Source organism: Hydra viridissima, unplaced genomic scaffold (genome assembly GCF_058129835.1).
Source record: "Hydra viridissima isolate aposymbiotic clone 2 unplaced genomic scaffold, HvirCarnegie_v1 scaffold_16, whole genome shotgun sequence".
Lineage (NCBI taxonomy): Eukaryota > Metazoa > Cnidaria > Hydrozoa > Anthoathecata > Hydridae > Hydra > Hydra viridissima.
The window spans coordinates 2,527,741-2,552,500 of NW_028324315.1; the positions used below are offsets into that span (position 1 = coordinate 2,527,741).

Sequence of the window (24,760 nt, forward strand, 5' to 3'; positions counted from 1 at the left end):
CTCTATCTAATGGTGCAATTCCTGTTGGATTTAAATCAACAAATATAAATTGAGTGCTTCCAATAAATGAAGGCTGTAGTTCTGGACATCACTACACAGTTTAGATTTTTAGGATATACATCTAAAGATAATATATGAACCCGAACGCAAGATAATCCCTTTCAATTCGTTTTGCACCAATAAACGGCGACATAGGTACAACTATAATGCAATTTTAATTTAAAAAAACTATAACTGGTAAACTGCGTACATTCTTTTATGTATTTTTACTGCAAGAAATACATGTTGTCATTGCATTCGATGATTCATTACAAACAGCTTGCACATAATTAGAGCAACGCTGCTTAGTTTTCCGCTTAATTTCTCTGCACATATAAAAACTGCCAAGTTAAGATTCACGCTTATTATTTGGTTCTGGTTTATTGTTTTTCTTTCGAATCTTCGAAAATAAGACGGCCAAGCACCATTTCTACTGCACTTTGAAGATATTAGTTTTTCATCATCTTTAGACTTTAATTGCCTATTTCAATGGCAGGTAAACATAATTGAGTGACAAAATCTTTCAGGAGTACTTTAAAGTAATTTTAGTAGTTGTTTTACGTGCCATTTATGGTTTCTTTGATTATATTTTTATTTCCATCAGCGTGATCTGAAAAAGCAAACATAGCTCAAAAACAGTTGTAAACAACTTAGGCTATTTTGTTCCATTACCTAACAGCGCAACAAGCATTAAAATCATTTGAAAACATCGATATCTCTAAAGAATGGAAATATCTAGAAAAAAACGCTAATCAAACACACATAAAAAAGTGTTAGCTGAATCCTTAAACAGCAAGGAGCTGCTCTTTTAAATTACGTACAATTAAAAAAATTGTATAAGCGCTCACCACTTTAATGTTAGTTGCTGTTAAAGTGTATTATTAAACTTATCATCTTTTATTATTTAACATTTAAAGTTTAAAGTATTTAATACGACTTACTCATTGATTGGTTGAAACTTGCTGCTAAGATGAGCTTCCTTTTGTTACATCACAGGGATGCATAATTGTACAGCCACAACATCTACCCAGCATTACCTCACTCAAAACTAACTAAACACTGTCTCATTCTTAGAAACGAAACATTGTTTAACTAAGCTTAGAGTAGGTAAGGTTAAATAGGTCTATTAAAAGATAGCTGAAATTCTTAGCTCCCTGCTGATTGTTTTCTTCTATACATTTCCTTCTTTTTCCAGCTCCTTTATAGTTTGGTTCGTAGCGGTTTTGAATTTATCAATGTAATGCCGTTTTTCTAACCCTAACCCTAACCCTAGCCCTAACCCTAACCCTAATCCTGACTCCTCTTGTTCCAACTTTTTGTAGCAACTTTCATATCAAGTCAAATGTTTCTCCGTTAGGCTTTTTCTAACTTTCTTATGGAGTTTTCGTGTTACGGAGGTTATAGTTCTTTTGTTCTTTTCGCTCTCCCAATCGTCTACTAACCTAGAGACGCATGAATGCTTAATCTTTAAAAGCCCGAACTTGACAATAAAGATATAATCGTGCGACTTTATGAAACATTGTATTTTACTCGCAAATCCTGGTGGCGGCAGTCACGCACCTGAAATGTTGAACATTTTAAAGTAACTCTACCGAAACTAATGATAAACACTTTGCGTAAAGAAATGGAATGTAGATATGCGACAACCGTTGGCCTTACAGAAATGAAAGGATGCAATTTCCTTTCCAAAACCTTGATTTTAAAGAAAATCTATGACGAACTACTTGTTAAAGGTACATACCCACCCAACAAAAGGCGTCTTAAAGACGTATGTAATTTATCTTTAACTCGTGTACCCTGCCGGCACAAGCGCATTTTAGACTACTTATAGAGATCTTCATTTGGTCTCCGTGAAGACGGGTATTTAAATTGCGTTTTGTAGATGTTTTCAGGATATCTTATTTTTGACCCTTAGAATGATGAGTATATTTGCTTCAAATGATATAATTAGGGACAGGCGAAAAACATGGTGAAAAGGGCGAAAAACACGGCGTACTTTAATAAAAATCCCAAAAAACACGGTAAAAACACGGAAAAAACACGGCATCAAAATGCCACATTTTTATAATGCAATAACTTCAATAAGCAAAAACTGCGTTTTAATTAAGATTTTATGACCGTTTGTTCAACTTTGTTGCTAAAGTCTCTAAATGGAAATTATTCACTTAGCTCTTAGCTTACTGAATTAAAATCCATCATCAGGTGAAGCGCTAAATTGCCGTCGTTTAAGTTTTGATGCTTTGGTGTACTAGCAAGCGTATATCGGCTAACGCTCCGCTCCGCATCTTCCGAATTACAGGGTACAGACAGATAACGAACAGCAAGCTCAAAGAGATGTGGAAAAGGATCACGTGATGAGAACCAGAATGTCAGTGGTTTCACATTGTCATCAACCTCTTTAACAGCCAGCTTACAGGCAGCAATTTCACTTGTTAGAATGCGTTTCTTATCATCATAGCCAAGAATGCAATCAATGAATGTATTGTAGGTCAAAGTTTTAGCTTGCTGAGGATCGAACATTCGAACTGCATGGAGAAATCTTAGTCCAGGCTGCGTGATGCGTACTGCAGTAGCCGGGCAATAATATTGTATCAGTTTAGCTGTAGCATCGCTGTACGCAGCACGCTGGCATTCTGGTAGATCAGTGGATTCCGACTCGTCTGAATAATCTGTGAATAACAAAAACAAGTTAGGTCTACCATCAGTTATTAAATTTTTTATTTTGATGTGCAATGTTGATTTGATACTATAGCAACGATTGCTATTAAACTGTCAACATTTATATAAATGTCACTAGTTGTAAGTTATACAACCAAATTAGAAAGACACTATATAGACCTACTTAGGTCGTTAGGAAAGTTCGTAGAACTTCATCTATAAAGATACAATGAGACAGGAAATAATTAAATATTTATATATCATTTTAAACTGCGTTTAATTATGATCATTTTAAGTACTTGTTGAAGTATTTTGAATGTTTATTAAAAAAGTTATTTAAATTTTACTATATACGTTTTCAAGAAAAAATTTAAAAATGGATAAATTTGAATATCGAGCATATATTAAAACCCGTGCTCTACTTGGAGTTTCAGCACAAGCCATTACCGATGAGTTGGTTTTAGTTCATGGTACCAAGCTCCAAAATATAGTACAGTTGCCAAGTGGGCTACTTTATTTAAAGATGGTAGAGAGAGTCTCGAAGATGATCCTCGCTCAGGGCACCCTCAAACCACGTATACAGCTGAGAATATTGAACGTGTGCGAGCCATTATTGAAGAAAATCCTCATGCAACACATGATATAATTGAAGCCCTGACATCGATTAATCGCTTTACAATCAACGAAATCATTCACAACGCACTTAAAAAAAGAAAATTAACATCACGTTGGATACCCCACGAGTTAACCGATCAAAATCGCAAGAATAGAGTTGAGGCATGTAAGGAAAATTTAGCTCTTTTCAGAAACGGTCCATGGAGACTATGTGATATTATTACAGGGGATGAGTCGTGGTTTTATTTGAGACAAGTTGGACACAAGTCGGCTAACGCTAGTTGGGTCGGTGAAGGTGAAAGTCCAAGAACTATTGTAAGATACGACAGGTTTCAGCCAAAAACATGTTCTACATCTTCTTCAAAACAACAGGTGTTGTTCATTTGGGTTATGTTGAAAAGGGAGACACCATTACTAGCAAATATTATATAAAAAATTGTTTGAAACCTCTTATATGCGAAATAAATAAGCAAAGACCTAAAACAGGCACTCAAAATTTCAAATTTCTCCATGATAACGCTCGACCCCATGTGACTGAAACCGTCACAAATTGTCTAAACCAAGCTGGAATTACAATAATTCGCCACCCACCATACTCACCAGACTTAGCTCCATCCGATTATTGGCTATTCGTTTTGATAAAAAAAAATCTTGATGACGATACTGACGTCGAAAGTCAAAAAACTCGCATAACGAAGCTACTTCAAAGTATACCCAAAGAAGAGTATAAAAAAACGTTTGACAAATGACTTGAAAGGATGCAACTTTGTATAGATAACGATGGACATTATTTTGAACATTTGATAAAACAAAATTAAAAAAAACTCTTCTTTTTTTTTTTTATAGGGGAGTTCTACGAACTTTTCTAACGACCTAAGTAATTGAATGTAGTGTTTTATTTGTCAGCAGATCCATTATCCGATTATTAGCCAGATGTATCTGAACATGACGATTTTCAAACCAGGTAAGAAGTTCAACAAGTGAAGAGGTGCTGCTTGATATGAAAGCGACTTCCAGCTTAATAAGACCATCATCCTAAAGTAGGAGCTTGAGTTCAGACAACGCATTGGTTGATGCAGATATTTCCAACTCTGCGTCAATGAATCCACGATAGTGCTCAATGTATATGTCATGATGGGACACAGTGTTGAACCTGCTATTCTACCTGGTTACAACTGGAACTGGAGGGAGGGAAACCGTATCAATATCTACATGTGTCTGTTCAGCTATATACTCTCGGTACCGCTGCTTTCGTGAAGAATAGTGAACAAAAATAGCTTTGAAGCACGCCACTAATCGGTCAACTTTTTAAATCTTTGCCACCAAGTTTCACGAACAATACTAAGAATGTGAGCATTACACGACAAATGAACACAGTGGGGGAGTATCCCTTGGAGATTTCTCACAACACAGTGGCGGAGTATTCGTCATGTAACTGCATTGTCTGTAACAAATGCACTGACTTTATTGAAGTTAACGTTGAACTTGTTCAGGGTCTTAATAATTGAATGACAGACTGTCGTTGCGTTAACGTTTTCTAAGTAGACCAGGTCAACTGTTACCGCCTTCATCTGCGTTTCATCAGCACTTATTACTGGTAGTATAAACAGTATATGTAGAACGAAACGATCTTGGTAATCGCTGGCCACATCAGTGACTACAACAACTGAAGATGCTGCTTCAACACGGGCTTTCAATTCATCATGATTAACATCTAAAACTTTTGGTAGATAATCGCGCCGTAGGTGACTTGCACATGGCAGTGCCCCAAGGTTCTTCACATTCGTCTGTAAATATTCCTTTAGTTTAGGATGATCAAGTTTGTTTAACGGTATGTTATCTGCAGTAAATGCCCCCACTAATTCAAACTGAGCGAGATTTCGTGCATTACGTGACTCAGATACCGCATTAAATGCACCTGTTATTGTAGCTTTCTTCTTCGCACGAGTTTCATTTGTTTCATCGAGACTTTTACGTTTTTGAGTGTGCATAGGTGTTAGCAAGTGACCATCAATCGTACCTTTTCTCGTATGATCTAGTGTAACGTTACAACTTGTGCAAAAGAGACGGCCATTGTCTGTGTGCAAAGTTCCCTTTGGATACTGTTTTGCGCGCTCGGCACAAGAAACATTCACGGCGTTCTTCAACATAATAAAATATAAGATGTGTATTGATTGACATGCAACTCGTTTACGAAATAATGGTAGTTACTAACAGGAAATGACAGAGAGTCACATGAGATGACATCAAGCAATTACCACTAACAACAAGTAAGAGAATAGAGCAAGTTAATTTAAAATAAACAACAGAAAACCACGGTAAATCTGACAAATACACGGATTTCTCAGAAAACACGGCAAATGACGAAAAACACGGAAAACACGGCTTCGGTGTTTTTGCCTGTCCCTAGATATAATACTTGCGCTTTGGTTTTTTTTTAATTAACTTTTTTATTAATTTTGATCTTTTTTTTGTTTTAGTTTTCTCATTAAGTTTATAATTTTACTACCTACGATATTTTTCGTTTGCATAAGCTTAAGGTTGGTTTAAGAAGATGATATCTATTTCTTTATGTAATAATGAAATAGATATCATTTCTGTTGATTTTGTATTATAAATAGAGAATAACTAGTTGCAACAGAAATGATATCTATTTCTTTATGTAATAATGAAATAGATATCATTTCTGTTGATTTTGTATTATAAATAGAGAATAATTAGTTGCAACCAAAGAATACAACTTAATCACAGCGCAAAAATTCTTAGGGGCTATTGAAAGTAAAATATACCTTGCATATTCATTCACTCGTGAGAATGTTTTGGATTTAGCGTCTATAAATTTGAAGTAAACTTAACCTTTGGGAGCTTTTATCTAGCAAAGTGGAAGGAAGGGGCAGGGAGGGGGAGAGGGAAGGGAAGAGGAAAGGGAAAGGAAAGGGATAAGGATGAGTAATAGTAACTTTTTTTATATGAAATAAAAAAAAGTATTAACCTAAATTAACAAACAACATAAATAAAACTCACTGAAATATTTTTTTTTTCAAAACATCATGTTTACATAATTATAATTTCACCTGTTAGTTATATTACCTATAATTATAATTTCACCTGCTTTACAGTCTGAAACATATAATTGTTATTTTCTTATAATGATGAGAAAATGATAGTAAACCAAACAAATAAATCCATTTAAATTTTGTTTCAAAACAGGAAAAAATCAGAAAACAACAACACGACTAAATGAAACTTTTTAAACTATTATGATATATTTACAACTAGATCATTAAATGCAGGTTCTTTGCCAGATGATGTTGCGACAGTGGTACATAATTTTTTTTAAAAAAGATTGCGCAATATTATACAATTATGTTCAACCATATCCATTAAATAATAGTCTGATACCATCATAATTACTTAAAGTTTTTCTGCAAACATGATCTTTGACTATTTGAAAATTTAGAACAGAGAAATTGGCAAGAATTAACTGATGGAAATTTAATCCACCACAATCCAAACAAACAAAAAAGCAACAAATAAACAAAACAAAACAAAAACAACTATATTTAAAGATAATCAATAAATACAACAAAATTGAATAATAAAAAAGCATTCTAAAACACAATAAAAACAACAAATAACAACAACACTAATACAAAGAATTTAAAAGGTTTAACAAAAGAAATAGCCATTAAAAGTTTTAACCAATTACAAAAGTGGTAAGTGATTATTTTTTTAATTACAAAAATAATTTACAAATTTACAGTTACATAAATGATAAGGAAATTGATATTATTACCACAACAACAATAGTTAAAAATATATCAAAGTGAAATAGAAACCATAACTAACAACAACAGCAACGAAAGTCATGTAACAACAAAAAAAAGCATAGTAACTGTATATGTGAAAAAAAAAAAAAAAAGTACTAATAACAAAAAATATTAATAGTAATAAAAAAGTAATAGTAAAAAAAAAAAAGTAAAAATAAGAAAAGAAATTTGAAATACTGAAACAGATGATGAAAGTAATGCAGAAGAACAAATAAAAATACCAAAAACAAAAAATTTACAACTTGATAAAAATATTAGAAATAGTAAGTGATAAATAACAAAAATAAAAAGAACTTTAAGATATAACAATAGTGAAGACACTAAAAAAATGTCAGAATGTTGTGGATCTCACGCCCATAAAATGAATATAAATCTATCCTTTCGGCCTTATATCTCTTGATAATGAAAAATATGTCAAATGAGCACATAGCTATGTCTGATGTACAAATTTTATCTCCAATTATTTTTTTTGTCCCTTAACTGAAATATGTTGCAAAAGTATCTTATCAAGCTTTGACCAGGTTTCAACAGTTATCATTAGATTGATTGTTAAAATAGAAACATTACGCTCCATTATGAAATGTCTCAAAGTGAAGATTTTCATAAACTCATCATGTTATGTATTTCTAAGAGAGTGTTCATGTTCCGAGACCTGCTCACTCCGTTTTTGGTAATGTAATGACGTTTTCTTTCGGCGCACCAAAATAAATGCCATTTTGTAAGTAAACCTTCCAATTTTGTTTGCCAGCAAACACTAATAAAATTTGAGATACCAATGTGCTGTAAAGTGAGTAGTTTTAGTATTCTCTATACTAAAGACAACGTTTACATAAGTTAACTGTGTTTTTAGTTCAGAGAAATTTTATTTTAAAATGAAATAAGCTCTTATAAGGTCAAATAAGGTATTAAAGAAAAAAAGTGATCAACGTTAACACGAGATTACTTTTTATTTCTAACTTTTGCATTAAAAAAATGATTTAAGATTTTTTCTTGTCTGTTTATATTACCTTACAAATATAAAGTGCAAATTTTTTATGAACTAGATAGAAGACCATAACATAATATAATTGCATACATATCGTTATGTTTAATATATAATTGCATGCATATGTATGTATGCAATTATATATATATATATATATATATATATATATATATATATATATATATATATATATATATATATATATATATATATATATATATATATTTTAGGGTGGTCCTAACTGAAAAGTTAAGTTTATGAAATAATTGCTCCACATGGCTTGCTTTGTCCATTAGGTATAGGTGTCTGTCCTGCAAAATTTTGGGTTGGTTGAGCAACATTTGCAGATCAAGCCATTGTTAACATACAAAAATAAACTATAAAATGAAATCATTCAGTTTGAGATCTGTTCCAGAGCACTGGCTTATTGGAAAGTCAATTTCTTAACTATCTACAGCGAGACTATCTTGTATGCTGGATGTATTTTAACTAATCCAGTTTTATCATCTTAATATAATTAGCACAGAAACGTTTAATGTTTAACGTCGTTTCGTCATTAGTTACTAGGCTTTGAAAAAGCGCGTTCTCTAAATGCACGCGGCCATCGGAGAAAGATCTCTTGAACGAGTTGAAACTTTTTTCCTTTTGGAATTTAATTATTAGTTTAGATATATTACATAAAGAATCATATTAAGATAAATGATAATCGTTAACATCATATTATAATTGAAGTAAGTATATAAAATAGTTAGATATTTATTAGATAAAGTAGAAAGGATTTAAATTTTTATCAGAAAAAGTAGAAAGGATTTTAATCTTTTAAACCGTTTATATTTTGTTTGTTTTAGCTTTTCTTTTAGCAGTTTTATTTTTGATATTTTATTTTTTAGAAGGAAAATAAGGGTATGGATGTTATTTAAAGTTAAACTAATGCTATTTCCATAAAATGGTTATTACTACTTTGAAATCATTACTACTTTGAAATTTCTGTGATGCTATTAACTATTATTGTTCTTTTTTAGAAAATTTAGAAAAGTAAATTAAAATTTTGTGCCAACACTGACATGGCATGTCACATGTTACAGTATGTAAAGGTTAAATTTTGTTGTGAGGATTACAGTTCTTATGAAAAAAAAAAGAAGGTAAAGAGTATTGTTTGAAAATATATATTTTGTATCTTTTTAAATTTTCTGGCATCATTTTTAAAATTTTTATTTGCACACTCATAGCTGTTTTATCAATGTGTTTTTATAATAACTAGCAAAAAGCAACCCGTAATACGGGTTATGGTCGGTCTGTTACTTAATTTATAGCGGCTGTTTTCCACAATTTTTAAGTTGCAACACCTTAACTAATACCCTTTTAGGGTATTAGTTAAGGTGTTGTCTAAGTTTAATTAATAAGTTTAATTGGTAAAAATAAAAATTTAATTAAAAAAGACAAAAACAAACCATATAAACAAAATATTTTATTTAAGAAAATTAATAAAAAATTACAATAATAAAAAAAAAAGTGAAAAGAGCGGCAACAAAAAGGTTATAAATATCTTCACTGATAGAAGACATTTACAACCTTTTGGTTGCTGTTTTTTCTTCGGTGTCTCCCAACACCCCGGTATGGATGGGCCCTCCATTTAAAGGATGGCTCATCTATACCGCCATTAGTACGCCACTTGTTAAAGGACCTCTCCGAGAGAGGCCCTGGGTGTTGGGAGCGATATCTTTTGTATGCGACCCCCCGATTAAAAGGATCCCCTAAATTAGGTACAACAAATTATTAGATATAAAATAGAGAAAATTTTAAAATAATTGAACTAATTGCATATATTTATATCATTTTAACTGACAAAAGTTTACAATAAAAAGAAATCAGCGTCAATCGTAAATCTTAAAGAAAAAAAAAAAAAAGGAATTATGATACCATAATTACACAAAAAAAACAAAAACACCACATTAAAACTGAAAATCAATTTACCTATTTATAGTAACCTATTTTGAAATAACAGTTCATTTTAAATATGAAAATGTAACTATAAAATCTGTTTCGAAGTACAAAAGGATTAACAATTCTAAAAAAAAAAAAAAAAAAAAAAAATCAAATTAAGATATAAATTGCATTTTTGGCATAATGATGCCTTGGCTTTTAGTAAATGAACAAAAGCAGTAAGTTCCAATAATGAAACTACCTATTATTCATTTTTAACAATAGACACCAACGTGAAGGTAAGCCAAGTTGTCTATCAACACAAAACAGCACAACAATAACACATAACAATAGAATATTTACACCCTTGATCCTAAAATCCAGCGAAAATAACAAACCAAATTAAAATATGAAAGGCAAAATTAGAAAACCAATTTAAAGTTAAATATATATTTATCTTTTTACTCAACATATAACTACATAAAAGTATATTTGTTTTTGCGTTCAATGTTAGTTATTCAATTATTTCAAATTTAGGACATTAAAACACCCTAGATTTAAAGATCAAGGTTGCATACTCTCTCATACACATTACGCTAAACATTAACAGACATTATTATGTGTTTCCAGAATAATTAAAAAAGGCTAGACAACACCTAGCTCTAAAGCAGTAACACCGCCTGGCACTAAATGCTGCCAAGTCACACCTCTGCTATAAGTACACCGCTTGGCTGGCAAGATTATCAACCTTGCTCAACATAATGCCAAGTCACACCACTTTGAAAACATGGAAACAACATAATTTAAACATATATACGACTATAAACAAATATGGTGGTATATAACACATATAAACACATTTTATAACAATATTAAATGACAGATATATTTATCAAAAGCTATGAAAAAAAATATTAAAATAATAAATAAAGTTATACATACAAAATATGCTCACAACCTACAAACAGTAAATTTTCGAAATGAAAATCTAAAGACTATAAATTAAGAACATTAGAAAATATAACATTATTTGTGTAACACTTTTCACCTACCATACCTTGAATGAGATGTTTATCAATTTTGGAAAACAAACTATTAAATGCTCTAGTTCTTGAACATGCAACATATAGTTGACCATGAGAGAAACACGGTTTTTTGAGATATACCCCAACTCTATCAAATGTTTGACCTTGACTTTTGTTAATTGTCATTGAATAAGCCAATCTGACAGGAAACTGACGACGTTTTAGAGCAAAAGGTAAATTAGAATCTGATGGAGCCAATTGAATTCGAGGAACAAAAACCCGTTTACCACCAGAAACACCTGTCAAAACCTCTGCATCAATATAATTATTTTGAAGAGCACAAACCTTCATTCGAGTACCATTGCATAACCCAGCTTTGAGATCTAAATTTCTAAGTAGCATAATTACACAACCAATTTTCAATTTTAAACAATGAGGTGGCATACCTGAAGGAGTTAAGCTGTTCAAAAACTCAACAGGAAAGTTATTTCTTTCATTAGGGTCATCAGTATCAATTTGATCAGCACTTAAATAAATTTTGACCTCACCCGGCAGACATTCAAGCACTTCTTCATTGATTGATAATGAATCAAATTTGGTTGGTGTTAAAATCACACGTTTAGAATAATCATTTTGATCAGCATCTCCAAAAATCTTTTCAACAATCGATTCATTTTCTCTAATAATGCACTGATTTGGTATTTCAATGCATCCTTTAAAAGGATCCTCTTCTTTGACAGGTATTGTTCCATTCCCAAGTTTTAATAGCCATTGGGAAAATTCACCTTCCCCATCTTGTACTCTCATATTTTCAGTTAATGCAAACTTCTGCACCCATTGCCAATGCAAAGAACATTTTATACACGATTCCACTATTTCAGCTGGTTGTCCTCTTTTCACAACAGGCAGAATTTGCCTAAAGTCACCACCAAAAAGAATGATTTTTCCTCCGAACGGATAGTTGTTGTTGCAAATATCTTTTAACAACCTATCAATTGCATTTAACGCATGTTTAGGTATCATGGATGTTTCATCAAGCAAAAACAAACTAACTTGTCTTAAAAAATCCCCGTGCATAGAGTTAGGAGTTACATTACATGTGCTATTATCTAATATTGGAACAGGAAGTTTGAATAACCAATGCAATGTAGATCCATTTGAAAGAAGAGTTGCTGCTATGCCAGTCCATGCAGCTGTAGCAGATTTAAAACCCCTACTTATGGTTTCAGCAATCAAATAATTATAAGTAAAGGTTTTTCCACTACCAGCTGGTCCATCCATGAAAAACAATCTAGAATGTTGATTTTCTACACTTGGTTGCTCATTCAGTGCAGCAAGAATAGCATTACATACATTTAATTGATTGACATTAAGCAACAGTCTCATTCGATTGGCTTCGTCAATAGATTGTTGAACATTTTCATTAAAATTTTCTAGATTTAAGCCTATAAACTCATCAATAACAGGCAGATTGTAATCAGCCAGCGTTTTACTACTTTGATTAATAATCTTCTCAATTTGATGAAGAGTAGCTTGTTCAGCTATTAGAAGTGGGACTGAGCGGTGAATGAAATCTTCCATCATAAAAGCTTTGTATGTATTCCAGAGATGTAAAGGATTGTAAGGTTCACAAAAGGTCAAAATAATTGAAAACAACTTTCTAATTTGCTTTGGCATATGTGTTAAAACCGCCTCAGAAAGAGTATTCTGCCATTCAGTGTCATCTTGCAACAAACCTTTCAAAACACATGCTTCACGAAACGTTTCAAGGACAATACCATTAACAGTACGCACATCCTCCCAAGATGTTGTTCCTTTTACTTGCAAAAGTAACAGTCTAAGAAAAAACAATTCTCCAGTTGGATTAACTTTATACATTCTTACTATCACCTTATCACCACCCCTTTGTCTTATCTTCCATTTACAATGTTTATCATCAAATACAAAGTGATAAGGAATGTCTACATACGAATAGCAATGTGCTCTTTCATTTTCAGTATTTAACTTAAACCATGCTGTTAGGTGCGTATCACGTTGAGCTGCACGATCTAAAGCCATTTGTTCTGCTTCTTCTCTAAAATACACTAACTGATTTTCAGGTAGATGAACTTTAAGGCGTATAATAGTGTGTGACATATGACTTATTGGATACTCAAAAATTCGCCACAATGCTTCAGGTGCACTAACATAACGACAATCTAAAAAAGTGTTTACTTCATCATGATTAATTTGTTCACTTATTAAAATATTGGCACAGTCGTGACCCTTGTATATGTATTTGTACAAATATTTAACAGCCTTAACAGACATGCAAGCTTCAACATTAATGTGAGCTTGATATTTCTTTGATAACCATGGATTGTAAGGTACCACCCAGCGGTTATCTACATTGTTACCTTTAATATTTATAACCAAACCATTATCACGACGTCTATATCGCGGATAACCATTATGAACTGCTACTGTGTTAGCATTAAATTCTTTAGGATAGTTTTTGCTGCACACCCCATCTTTCATGCAGGGAGAACTTGGATTCAGTATGCCACATGGACCGTGAATCATGCAAGTTTTAACAACGTCATAAAGGTCTCGATTAACAGTCGGATCTGGAATTTCAGCAGATATTAAATTATTGATATCATGTGCTGTTTCAAGCTTATCATCATTTGCAAAGTGAAATAAAATATGAACATGTGGCAAACCACGCTTTTGAAACTCAATAACCTGAACATGTGTTACAACTTTCCCTAATACACCATGCTTAAAAATGTCATTAAGAAGGTTATTTAATTTGAGTTTAAATACTCGAATAACCAAGTCAAGTCTATCATTTGCTGTCTGACCTGGATATAAATTTTCAGTTATCTCGCGCCATTTTGGGTTGCAAGTGAAAGTAATAAAAAGATCTGGTTTACCATATTTTTTAATTATAGCCATAGTATCTTCAAAGTTTTCTTTTAAAGCTCTAGGACTTCCTACATAAGTTGATGGCAAAACTACAACACGCCCTGGTCTAACATTATGATCATTTCCGAGGTTGTTTACATGGTCGTGTAAGACATCATACTGCTCGCTTCTCAGTTTGTTCTGGTTATTTCTGATGAAAGCAAGCCGCTGGCCTTCAATTTTAACATAAGCATCAACAGCATATTGCTGAAACAGTTTTTTGCCATAAAAGAGTGAATAAAAAAATTGTCTAACTGAAAGTTTATAATTGTAATACTGAGATAATGTAACATGATTTCTAACCAATGTAGCACGCTCAGGGTTGTGAACCAATTGATTATGCCAACCAGCATCACCCCTCGGAAAAAATAGAGGATAAACCATAGGATCTAAGTTGGCAGACAAACTTGATATAGTTTTAAGAGGATGACCTCTTGGGTAAATAACAACTTCCCTGGAAGCAGGTGGTGCACCATCTTCACCAACAAATACAACTGCAACTTCGTTATGTGAAGGGAGATTATAGCGACGTCTATCTTGCCCTTCAAGTAAAGACATTTTTACAACTGACACTGAGCGCCCTTCTAGAGCTGCTCGACGAACTTCTTCATCTTCCACTTCAGCCATGTTTTTAAATGCAAGAGCAAATGGGTTCTCTTCACTAATAATAGTTTGCAATCGCAACATTAAATCATTTAAGCAAAGATCATTACCACGTTGTTGCATTCTAAAATTTACTGCTGCAAGTGGATCATAGATGTATAGTTGACAATATGTTGGCAGAACATCTTGATTTGGTCTTAGATTACCTATACGATGAAAAACTTGACCACATATTCTAAAACATGGCGGCCCATGGTTCATGGGTTGAACTACATTAGCTTCAAATGAAGCAAAAGAAAGACAGGCATTATAATTTCTAATATATTTTAAAAAATTCAGATTGGCATTTCTATCTGCATAGTTTCCTTTAAATAAATCTTCTAAATCTTGTGGAAATGATGAAGGTTGCGACAAAACTACCTTTCCATTATGGCAACATAAAAAATGTGTTTCATCAGGAAATTTCTTAGCACCACAATGCTGACAAACATAATTCATTTCTCCTAAATAATTATAATCTGGAATAGTATTGCTTCTTGCTATACAATACATTCTTTCGTATCTAGCAGCATTTCTAGCATTTTGTCGATTATTAATTTCATCTCGCCTGAGCCTATCTCTTTCATTTCTGCGACAATTAACTTGCCTATTAACATTTCCATTTTCTAAACTAATATCTGCTTCTAGCCTAATATCATCCATTTAAACTTCACTTTCAATTGAAAGTTATACGAATCAGAAAAGAAACGAATCCTGAAGATCGCGATCTTTCCTATATAATTTCCTTTCTACTCTAAATAGCACACACAAATAATTTTTAAATATAACAGACTGTCATTTAAATTAAATTATACAATAATCTTATGACTATAAAAAAATATATATATCAGCTGGGAGATGTTTGAAAGAAATTAGCTTAGCAAATAATTAAAAAAATTATTAAAAACATGCAATTCTAATAATAAACATACTGCTAACAAAGAAAAATTAAAAAAAAAAAAAAAAAAAAAAAAAACATTGTAAACCCCTTTTTGCAAATTTAAACATTATTTCTTCAAAAAAAATTATTAGCAAACATTTTTTAAAAATTCACAAAACTCTACAATATTTTGTTCTTCTACACCACATAAATACATCATCTGATAAATCTAAAATAAAAAAATGTAATGAATAAGTAAATAAATAAGAAAAACATTACATGCAAAAAATGAAAATGCATGAACCTTATAGAGAAAAGCTGTAATGATTTACCAGAGGAGTTGTAAAATATTAATATTTTATGTTAGCTTTTACAAAATAATTCATGCTGGAACATCATGATTCCAGAATATTTATAGCAAAATCATGTAGTAAACAGCGCTAAAGACAAAAAATCAAATTGAGATAAATCAAATTGTATATATGGCAAAATAATTTGTATTGACTTTTACATTATTGACTTTTAATAAAACTACCTATCCATTTTTAACAATAGACACCAACATGAAGATAAGCCAAATGTCTACTAACTCAAAAGATAACAAAAAAACATCACAGCAGCAGCACACAACAATAGCACACACCATAAGTTAATATAATATATGTAGATAATAACTTAAGTAAGATAACATTCATATAAAACAAAACATAAGTAACAACATTACGCAAAATGTTATTAAAATACATGATTATGTATTTTTAGAATAATCTTTAATAATAAAGGCTTGAAAACAGCTAGACCTAAAGCAGTAACAGTTTGACACTAAACACTATCGTGTAACCCTCTGTTAAAAGTACATCACTTGGCTGGCAAAGTTGACAAATCTTGCTCTACACGTTTACCAAGTAACAGCACTTTGAAAACACGGAAACAACATAATATAAACATATGTACCAACTATAAACACAATAAATATGTTTAAATATGTATATAAGGTTAAATATATATACCTCATATACATATTTAAACACATTTTAAAAACAATCATATAATACATATCAACACATACACAAACAATAAAAAAACACTTTACATTATTATAAAAACACATTGATAAAACAGCTATAAGTGTGCAAATAAAAATTTTAAAAATGATGCCAGAAAATTTAAAAAGATACAAAATATATATTTACAAACAATACTCTTTACCTTCTTTTTTTTTTCATAAGAACTGTAATCCTCACAACAAAATTTAACCTTTACATACTGTAACATGTGACATGCCATGTCAGTGTTGGCACAAAATTTTAATTTACTTTTCTAAAGTTTCTAAAAAAGAACAATAATAGTTAATAGCATCACAGAAATTTCAAAGTAGTAATGATTTCAAAGTAGTAATAACCATTTTATGGAAATAGCATTAGTATAACTTTAAATAACATCCATACCCTTATTTTCCTTCTAAAAAATAAAATATCAAAAATAAAACTGCTAAAAGAAAAGCTAAAACAAACAAAATATAAACGATTTAAAAGATTAAAATCCTTTCTACTTTTTCTGATAAAAATTTAAATCCTTTCTACTTTATCTAATAAATATCTAACTATTTTATATACTTACTTCAATTATAATATGATGTTAACGATTATCATTTATCTTAATATGATTCTTTATGTAATATATCTAAACTAATAATTAAATTCCAAAAGGAAAAAAGTTTCAACTCGCTCAAGAGATCTTTCTCCGATGGCCGCGTGCATTTAGAGAACGCGCTTTTTCAAAGTGCTGTTACTTGGTAAACGTGTAGAGCAAGATTTGTCAACTTTGCCAGCCAAGTGATGTACTTTTAACAGAGGGTTACACGATAGTGTTTAGTGTCAAACTGTTACTGCTTTAGGTCTAGCTGTTTTCAAGCCTTTATTATTAAAGATTATTCTAAAAATACATAATCATGTATTTTAATAACATTTTGCGTAATGTTGTTACTTATGTTTTGTTTTATATGAATGTTATCTTACTTAAGTTATTATCTACATATATTATATTAACTTATGGTGTGTGCTATTGTTGTGTGCTGCTGCTGTGATGTTTTTTTGTTATCTTTTGAGTTAGTAGACATTTGGCTTATCTTCATGTTGGTGTCTATTGTTAAAAATGGATAGGTAGTTTTATTAAAAGTCAATAATGTAAAAGTCAATACAAATTATTTTGCCATATATACAATTTGATTTATCTCAATTTGATTTTTTGTCTTTAGCGCTGTTTACTACATGATTTTGCTATAAATATTCTGGAATCATGATGTTCCAGCATGAATTATTTTGTAAAAGCTAACATAAAATATTAATATTTTACAACTCCTCTGGTAAATCATTACAGCTTTTCTCTATAAGGTTCATGCATTTTCATTTTTTGCATGTAATGTTTTTCTTATTTATTTACTTATTCATTACATTTTTTTATTTTAGATTTATCAGATGATGTATTTATGTGGTGTAGAAGAACAAAATATTGTAGAGTTTTGTGAATTTTTAAAAAATGTTTGCTAATAATTTTTTTTGAAGAAATAATGTTTAAATTTGCAAAAAGGGGTTTACAATGTTTTTTTTTTTTTTTTTTTTTTTTTTAATTTTTCTTTGTTAGCAGTATGTTTATTATTAGAATTGCATGTTTTTAATAATTTTTTTAATTATTTGCTAAGCTAATTTCTTTCAAACATCTCCCAGCTGATATATATATTTTTTTATAGTCATAAGATTATTGTATAATTTAATTTAAATGACAGTCTGTTATATTTAAAAATTATTTGTGTGTGCTATTTAGAGTAGAAAGGAAATTATATAGGAAAGATCGCGATCTTCAGGATTCGTTTCTTTTCTGATTCGTATAACTTTCAATTGAAAGTGAAGTTTAAATGGATGATATTAGGCTAGAAGCAGATATTAGTTTAGAAAATGGAAATGTTAATAGGCAAGTTAATTGTCGCAGAAATGAAAGAGATAGGCTCAGGCGAGATGAAATTAATAATCGACAAAATGCTAGAAATGCTGCTAGATACGAAAGAATGTATTGTATAGCAAGAAGCAATACTATTCCAGATTATAATTATTTAGGAGAAATGAATTATGTTTGTCAGCATTGTGGTGCTAAGAAATTTCCTGATGAAACACATTTTTTATGTTGCCATAATGGAAAGGTAGTTTTGTCGCAACCTTCATCATTTCCACAAGATTTAGAAGATTTATTTAAAGGAAACTATGCAGATAGAAATGCCAATCTGAATTTTTTAAAATATATTAGAAATTATAATGCCTGTCTTTCTTTTGCTTCATTTGAAGCTAATGTAGTTCAACCCATGAACCATGGGCCGCCATGTTTTAGAATATGTGGTCAAGTTTTTCATCGTATAGGTAATCTAAGACCAAATCAAGATGTTCTGCCAACATATTGTCAACTATACATCTATGATCCACTTGCAGCAGTAAATTTTAGAATGCAACAACGTGGTAATGATCTTTGCTTAAATGATTTAATGTTGCGATTGCAAACTATTATTAGTGAAGAGAACCCATTTGCTCTTGCATTTAAAAACATGGCTGAAGTGGAAGATGAAGAAGTTCGTCGAGCAGCTCTAGAAGGGCGCTCAGTGTCAGTTGTAAAAATGTCTTTACTTGAAGGGCAAGATAGACGTCGCTATAATCTCCCTTCACATAACGAAGTTGCAGTTGTATTTGTTGGTGAAGATGGTGCACCACCTGCTTCCAGGGAAGTTGTTATTTACCCAAGAGGTCATCCTCTTAAAACTATATCAAGTTTGTCTGCCAACTTAGATCCTATGGTTTATCCTCTATTTTTTCCGAGGGGTGATGCTGGTTGGCATAATCAATTGGTTCACAACCCTGAGCGTGCTACATTGGTTAGAAATCATGTTACATTATCTCAGTATTACAATTATAAACTTTCAGTTAGACAATTTTTTTATTCACTCTTTTATGGCAAAAAACTGTTTCAGCAATATGCTGTTGATGCTTATGTTAAAATTGAAGGCCAGCGGCTTGCTTTCATCAGAAATAACCAGAACAAACTGAGAAGCGAGCAGTATGATGTCTTACACGACCATGTAAACAACCTCGGAAATGATCATAATGTTAGACCAGGGCGTGTTGTAGTTTTGCCATCAACTTATGTAGGAAGTCCTAGAGCTTTAAAAGAAAACTTTGAAGATACTATGGCTATAATTAAAAAATATGGTAAACCAGATCTTTTTATTACTTTCACTTGCAACCCAAAATGGCGCGAGATAACTGAAAATTTATATCCAGGTCAGACAGCAAATGATAGACTTGACTTGGTTATTCGAGTATTTAAACTCAAATTAAATAACCTTCTTAATGACATTTTTAAGCATGGTGTATTAGGGAAAGTTGTAACACATGTTCAGGTTATTGAGTTTCAAAAGCGTGGTTTGCCACATGTTCATATTTTATTTCACTTTGCAAATGATGATAAGCTTGAAACAGCACATGATATCAATAATTTAATATCTGCTGAAATTCCAGATCCGACTGTTAATCGAGACCTTTATGACGTTGTTAAAACTTGCATGATTCACGGTCCATGTGGCATACTGAATCCAAGTTCTCCCTGCATGAAAGATGGGGTGTGCAGCAAAAACTATCCTAAAGAATTTAATGCTAACACAGTAGCAGTTCATAATGGTTATCCGCGATATAGACGTCGTGATAATGGTTTGGTTATAAATATTAAAGGTAACAATGTAGATAACCGCTGGGTGGTACCTTACAATCCATGGTTATCAAAGAAATATCAAGCTCACATTAATGTTGAAGCTTGCATGTCTGTTAAGGCTGTTAAATATTTGTACAAATACATATACAAGGGTCACGACTGTGCCAATATTTTAATAAGTGAACAAATTAATCATGATGAAGTAAACACTTTTTTAGATTGTCGTTATGTTAGTGCACCTGAAGCATTGTGGCGAATTTTTGAGTATCCAATAAGTCATATGTCACACACTATTATACGCCTTAAAGTTCATCTACCTGAAAATCAGTTAGTGTATTTTAGAGAAGAAGCAGAACAAATGGCTTTAGATCGTGCAGCTCAACGTGATACGCACCTAACAGCATGGTTTAAGTTAAATACTGAAAATGAAAGAGCACATTGCTATTCGTATGTAGACATTCCTTATCACTTTGTATTTGATGATAAACATTGTAAATGGAAGATAAGACAAAGGGGTGGTGATAAGGTGATAGTAAGAATGTATAAAGTTAATCCAACTGGAGAATTGTTTTTTCTTAGACTGTTACTTTTGCAAGTAAAAGGAACAACATCTTGGGAGGATGTGCGTACTGTTAATGGTATTGTCCTTGAAACGTTTCGTGAAGCATGTGTTTTGAAAGGTTTGTTGCAAGATGACACTGAATGGCAGAATACTCTTTCTGAGGCGGTTTTAACACATATGCCAAAGCAAATTAGAAAGTTGTTTTCAATTATTTTGACCTTTTGTGAACCTTACAATCCTTTACATCTCTGGAATACATACAAAGCTTTTATGATGGAAGATTTCATTCACCGCTCAGTCCCACTTCTAATAGCTGAACAAGCTACTCTTCATCAAATTGAGAAGATTATTAATCAAAGTAGTAAAACGCTGGCTGATTACAATCTGCCTGTTATTGATGAGTTTATAGGCTTAAATCTAGAAAATTTTAATGAAAATGTTCAACAATCTATTGACGAAGCCAATCGAATGAGACTGTTGCTTAATGTCAATCAATTAAATGTATGTAATGCTATTCTTGCTGCACTGAATGAGCAACCAAGTGTAGAAAATCAACATTCTAGATTGTTTTTCATGGATGGACCAGCTGGTAGTGGAAAAACCTTTACTTATAATTATTTGATTGCTGAAACCATAAGTAGGGGTTTTAAATCTGCTACAGCTGCATGGACTGGCATAGCAGCAACTCTTCTTTCAAATGGATCTACATTGCATTGGTTATTCAAACTTCCTGTTCCAATATTAGATAATAGCACATGTAATGTAACTCCTAACTCTATGCACGGGGATTTTTTAAGACAAGTTAGTTTGTTTTTGCTTGATGAAACATCCATGATACCTAAACATGCGTTAAATGCAATTGATAGGTTGTTAAAAGATATTTGCAACAACAACTATCCGTTCGGAGGAAAAATCATTCTTTTTGGTGGTGACTTTAGGCAAATTCTGCCTGTTGTGAAAAGAGGACAACCAGCTGAAATAGTGGAATCGTGTATAAAATGTTCTTTGCATTGGCAATGGGTGCAGAAGTTTGCATTAACTGAAAATATGAGAGTACAAGATGGGGAAGGTGAATTTTCCCAATGGCTATTAAAACTTGGGAATGGAACAATACCTGTCAAAGAAGAGGATCCTTTTAAAGGATGCATTGAAATACCAAATCAGTGCATTATTAGAGAAAATGAATCGATTGTTGAAAAGATTTTTGGAGATGCTGATCAAAATGATTATTCTAAACGTGTGATTTTAACACCAACCAAATTTGATTCATTATCAATCAATGAAGAAGTGCTTGAATGTCTGCCGGGTGAGGTCAAAATTTATTTAAGTGCTGATCAAATTGATACTGATGACCCTAATGAAAGAAATAACTTTCCTGTTGAGTTTTTGAACAGCTTAACTCCTTCAGGTATGCCACCTCATTGTTTAAAATTGAAAATTGGTTGTGTAATTATGCTACTTAGAAATTTAGATCTCAAAGCTGGGTTATGCAATGGTACTCGAATGAAGGTTTGTGCTCTTCAAAATAATTATATTGATGCAGAGGTTTTGACAGGTGTTTCTGGTGGTAAACGGGTTTTTGTTCCTCGAATTCAATTGGCTCCATCAGATTCTAATTTACCTTTTGCTCTAAAACGTCGTCAGTTTCCTGTCAGATTGGCTTATTCAATGACAATTAACAAAAGTCAAGGTCAAACATTTGATAGAGTTGGGGTATATCTCAAAAAACCGTGTTTCTCTCATGGTCAACTATATGTTGCATGTTCAAGAACTAGAGCATTTAATAGTTTGTTTTCCAAAATTGATAAACATCTCATTCAAGGTATGGTAGGTGAAAAGTGTTACACAAATAATGTTATATTTTCTAATGTTCTTAATTTATAGTCTTTAGATTTTCATTTCGAAAATTTACTGTTTGTAGGTTGTGAGCATATTTTGTATGTATAACTTTATTTATTATTTTAATATTTTTTTTCATAGCTTTTGATAAATATATCTGTCATTTAATATTGTTATAAAATGTGTTTATATGTGTTATATACCACCATATTTGTTTATAGTCGTATATATGTTTAAATTATGTTGTTTCCATGTTTTCAAAGTGGTGTGACTTGGCATTATGTTGAGCAAGGTTGATAATCTTGCCAGCCAAGCGGTGTACTTATAGCAGAGGTGTGACTTGGCAGCATTTAGTGCCAGGCGGTGTTACTGCTTTAGAGCTAGGTGTTGTCTAGCCTTTTTTAATTATTCTGGAAACACATAATAATGTCTGTTAATGTTTAGCGTAATGTGTATGAGAGAGTATGCAACCTTGATCTTTAAATCTAGGGTGTTTTAATGTCCTAAATTTGAAATAATTGAATAACTAACATTGAACGCAAAAACAAATATACTTTTATGTAGTTATATGTTGAGTAAAAAGATAAATATATATTTAACTTTAAATTGGTTTTCTAATTTTGCCTTTCATATTTTAATTTGGTTTGTTATTTTCGCTGGATTTTAGGATCAAGGGTGTAAATATTCTATTGTTATGTGTTATTGTTGTGCTGTTTTGTGTTGATAGACAACTTGGCTTACCTTCACGTTGGTGTCTATTGTTAAAAATGAATAATAGGTAGTTTCATTATTGGAACTTACTGCTTTTGTTCATTTACTAAAAGCCAAGGCATCATTATGCCAAAAATGCAATTTATATCTTAATTTGATTTTTTTTTTTTTTTTTTTTTTTTAGAATTGTTAATCCTTTTGTACTTCGAAACAGATTTTATAGTTACATTTTCATATTTAAAATGAACTGTTATTTCAAAATAGGTTACTATAAATAGGTAAATTGATTTTCAGTTTTAATGTGGTGTTTTTGTTTTTTTTGTGTAATTATGGTATCATAATTCCTTTTTTTTTTTTTTCTTTAAGATTTACGATTGACGCTGATTTCTTTTTATTGTAAACTTTTGTCAGTTAAAATGATATAAATATATGCAATTAGTTCAATTATTTTAAAATTTTCTCTATTTTATATCTAATAATTTGTTGTACCTAATTTAGGGGATCCTTTTAATCGGGGGGTCGCATACAAAAGATATCGCTCCCAACACCCAGGGCCTCTCTCGGAGAGGTCCTTTAACAAGTGGCGTACTAATGGCGGTATAGATGAGCCATCCTTTAAATGGAGGGCCCATCCATACCGGGGTGTTGGGAGACACCGAAGAAAAAACAGCAACCAAAAGGTTGTAAATGTCTTCTATCAGTGAAGATATTTATAACCTTTTTGTTGCCGCTCTTTTCACTTTTTTTTTTATTATTGTAATTTTTTATTAATTTTCTTAAATAAAATATTTTGTTTATATGGTTTGTTTTTGTCTTTTTTAATTAAATTTTTATTTTTACCAATTAAACTTATTAATTAAACTTAGATATAGTTAACTTGAACCATTACTCAATCAGCATAACATGATATCATAAAATCACATTCTTTATAATGTAACATTCTTCATAATATAACAATATTTTGTTAAAAATAATTCATTGGTAGTTTAATTTATTGAACTCTCTGCTTTTAAAATTTTCTATAAGCCAAGACAATATGTTTTGCTATATAAATGCAATTTATTTATATCTCAATTTGATTTTATCTTTTTTTATCGATTTATTGTTAGGCTATTTGAAGCATTAGTTATTTTGTTTTTTAGTTAGTATTTTAAATCTATTGTAATGTCTTTTAAATTAAACTAAATACTACTAAAAGCCAACATGAAATAACGTCATAAAACAACACCGACAAGCTGCATGACAGTAGCTTAAGTACAACAACAGGTTACCGAAACTCAGGTATATTGTCTTTCAGTTTGTTTGGTTTTTTTTTTCTTTCTCTCCCTCTCTCTTCATTCTATGTCTACTTATATT

General features: G+C 31.4%; 3 protein-coding genes and 1 long non-coding RNA gene across 4 annotated transcripts in view; 1 reads left to right on the forward strand and 3 right to left on the reverse strand.

Moving 5' to 3' along the window:
- LOC149877309 (uncharacterized) overlaps positions 1-24,760 on the reverse strand; it is a 318,348-nt gene that overhangs the window by 231,851 nt on the left and 61,737 nt on the right. The gene's annotated exons all lie outside the window — the stretch shown is intronic.
- On the reverse strand, positions 10,963-15,545 carry LOC145183414 (uncharacterized). Its single transcript, XM_090073818.1, has one exon. The coding sequence runs from the start codon at positions 15,324-15,326 to the stop codon at positions 11,046-11,048; it is 4,281 nt and encodes a 1,426-aa protein (XP_089929944.1). The 5' UTR covers positions 15,327-15,545; the 3' UTR covers positions 10,963-11,045.
- On the reverse strand, positions 15,739-16,873 carry LOC149877325 (uncharacterized). The gene is made up of 3 exons (XR_016447916.1): positions 16,753-16,873; positions 15,876-15,983; positions 15,739-15,772 (listed from the first exon to the last, which is right to left on the reverse strand). It is a non-coding gene; the product is annotated as an uncharacterized LOC149877325 (long non-coding RNA).
- LOC149877326 (uncharacterized) lies at positions 18,239-22,819 on the forward strand. Its single transcript, XM_090074197.1, has one exon. It carries the CDS (start codon positions 18,458-18,460, stop codon positions 22,736-22,738), a length of 4,281 nt encoding a protein of 1,426 aa, XP_089930323.1. The 5' UTR covers positions 18,239-18,457; the 3' UTR covers positions 22,739-22,819.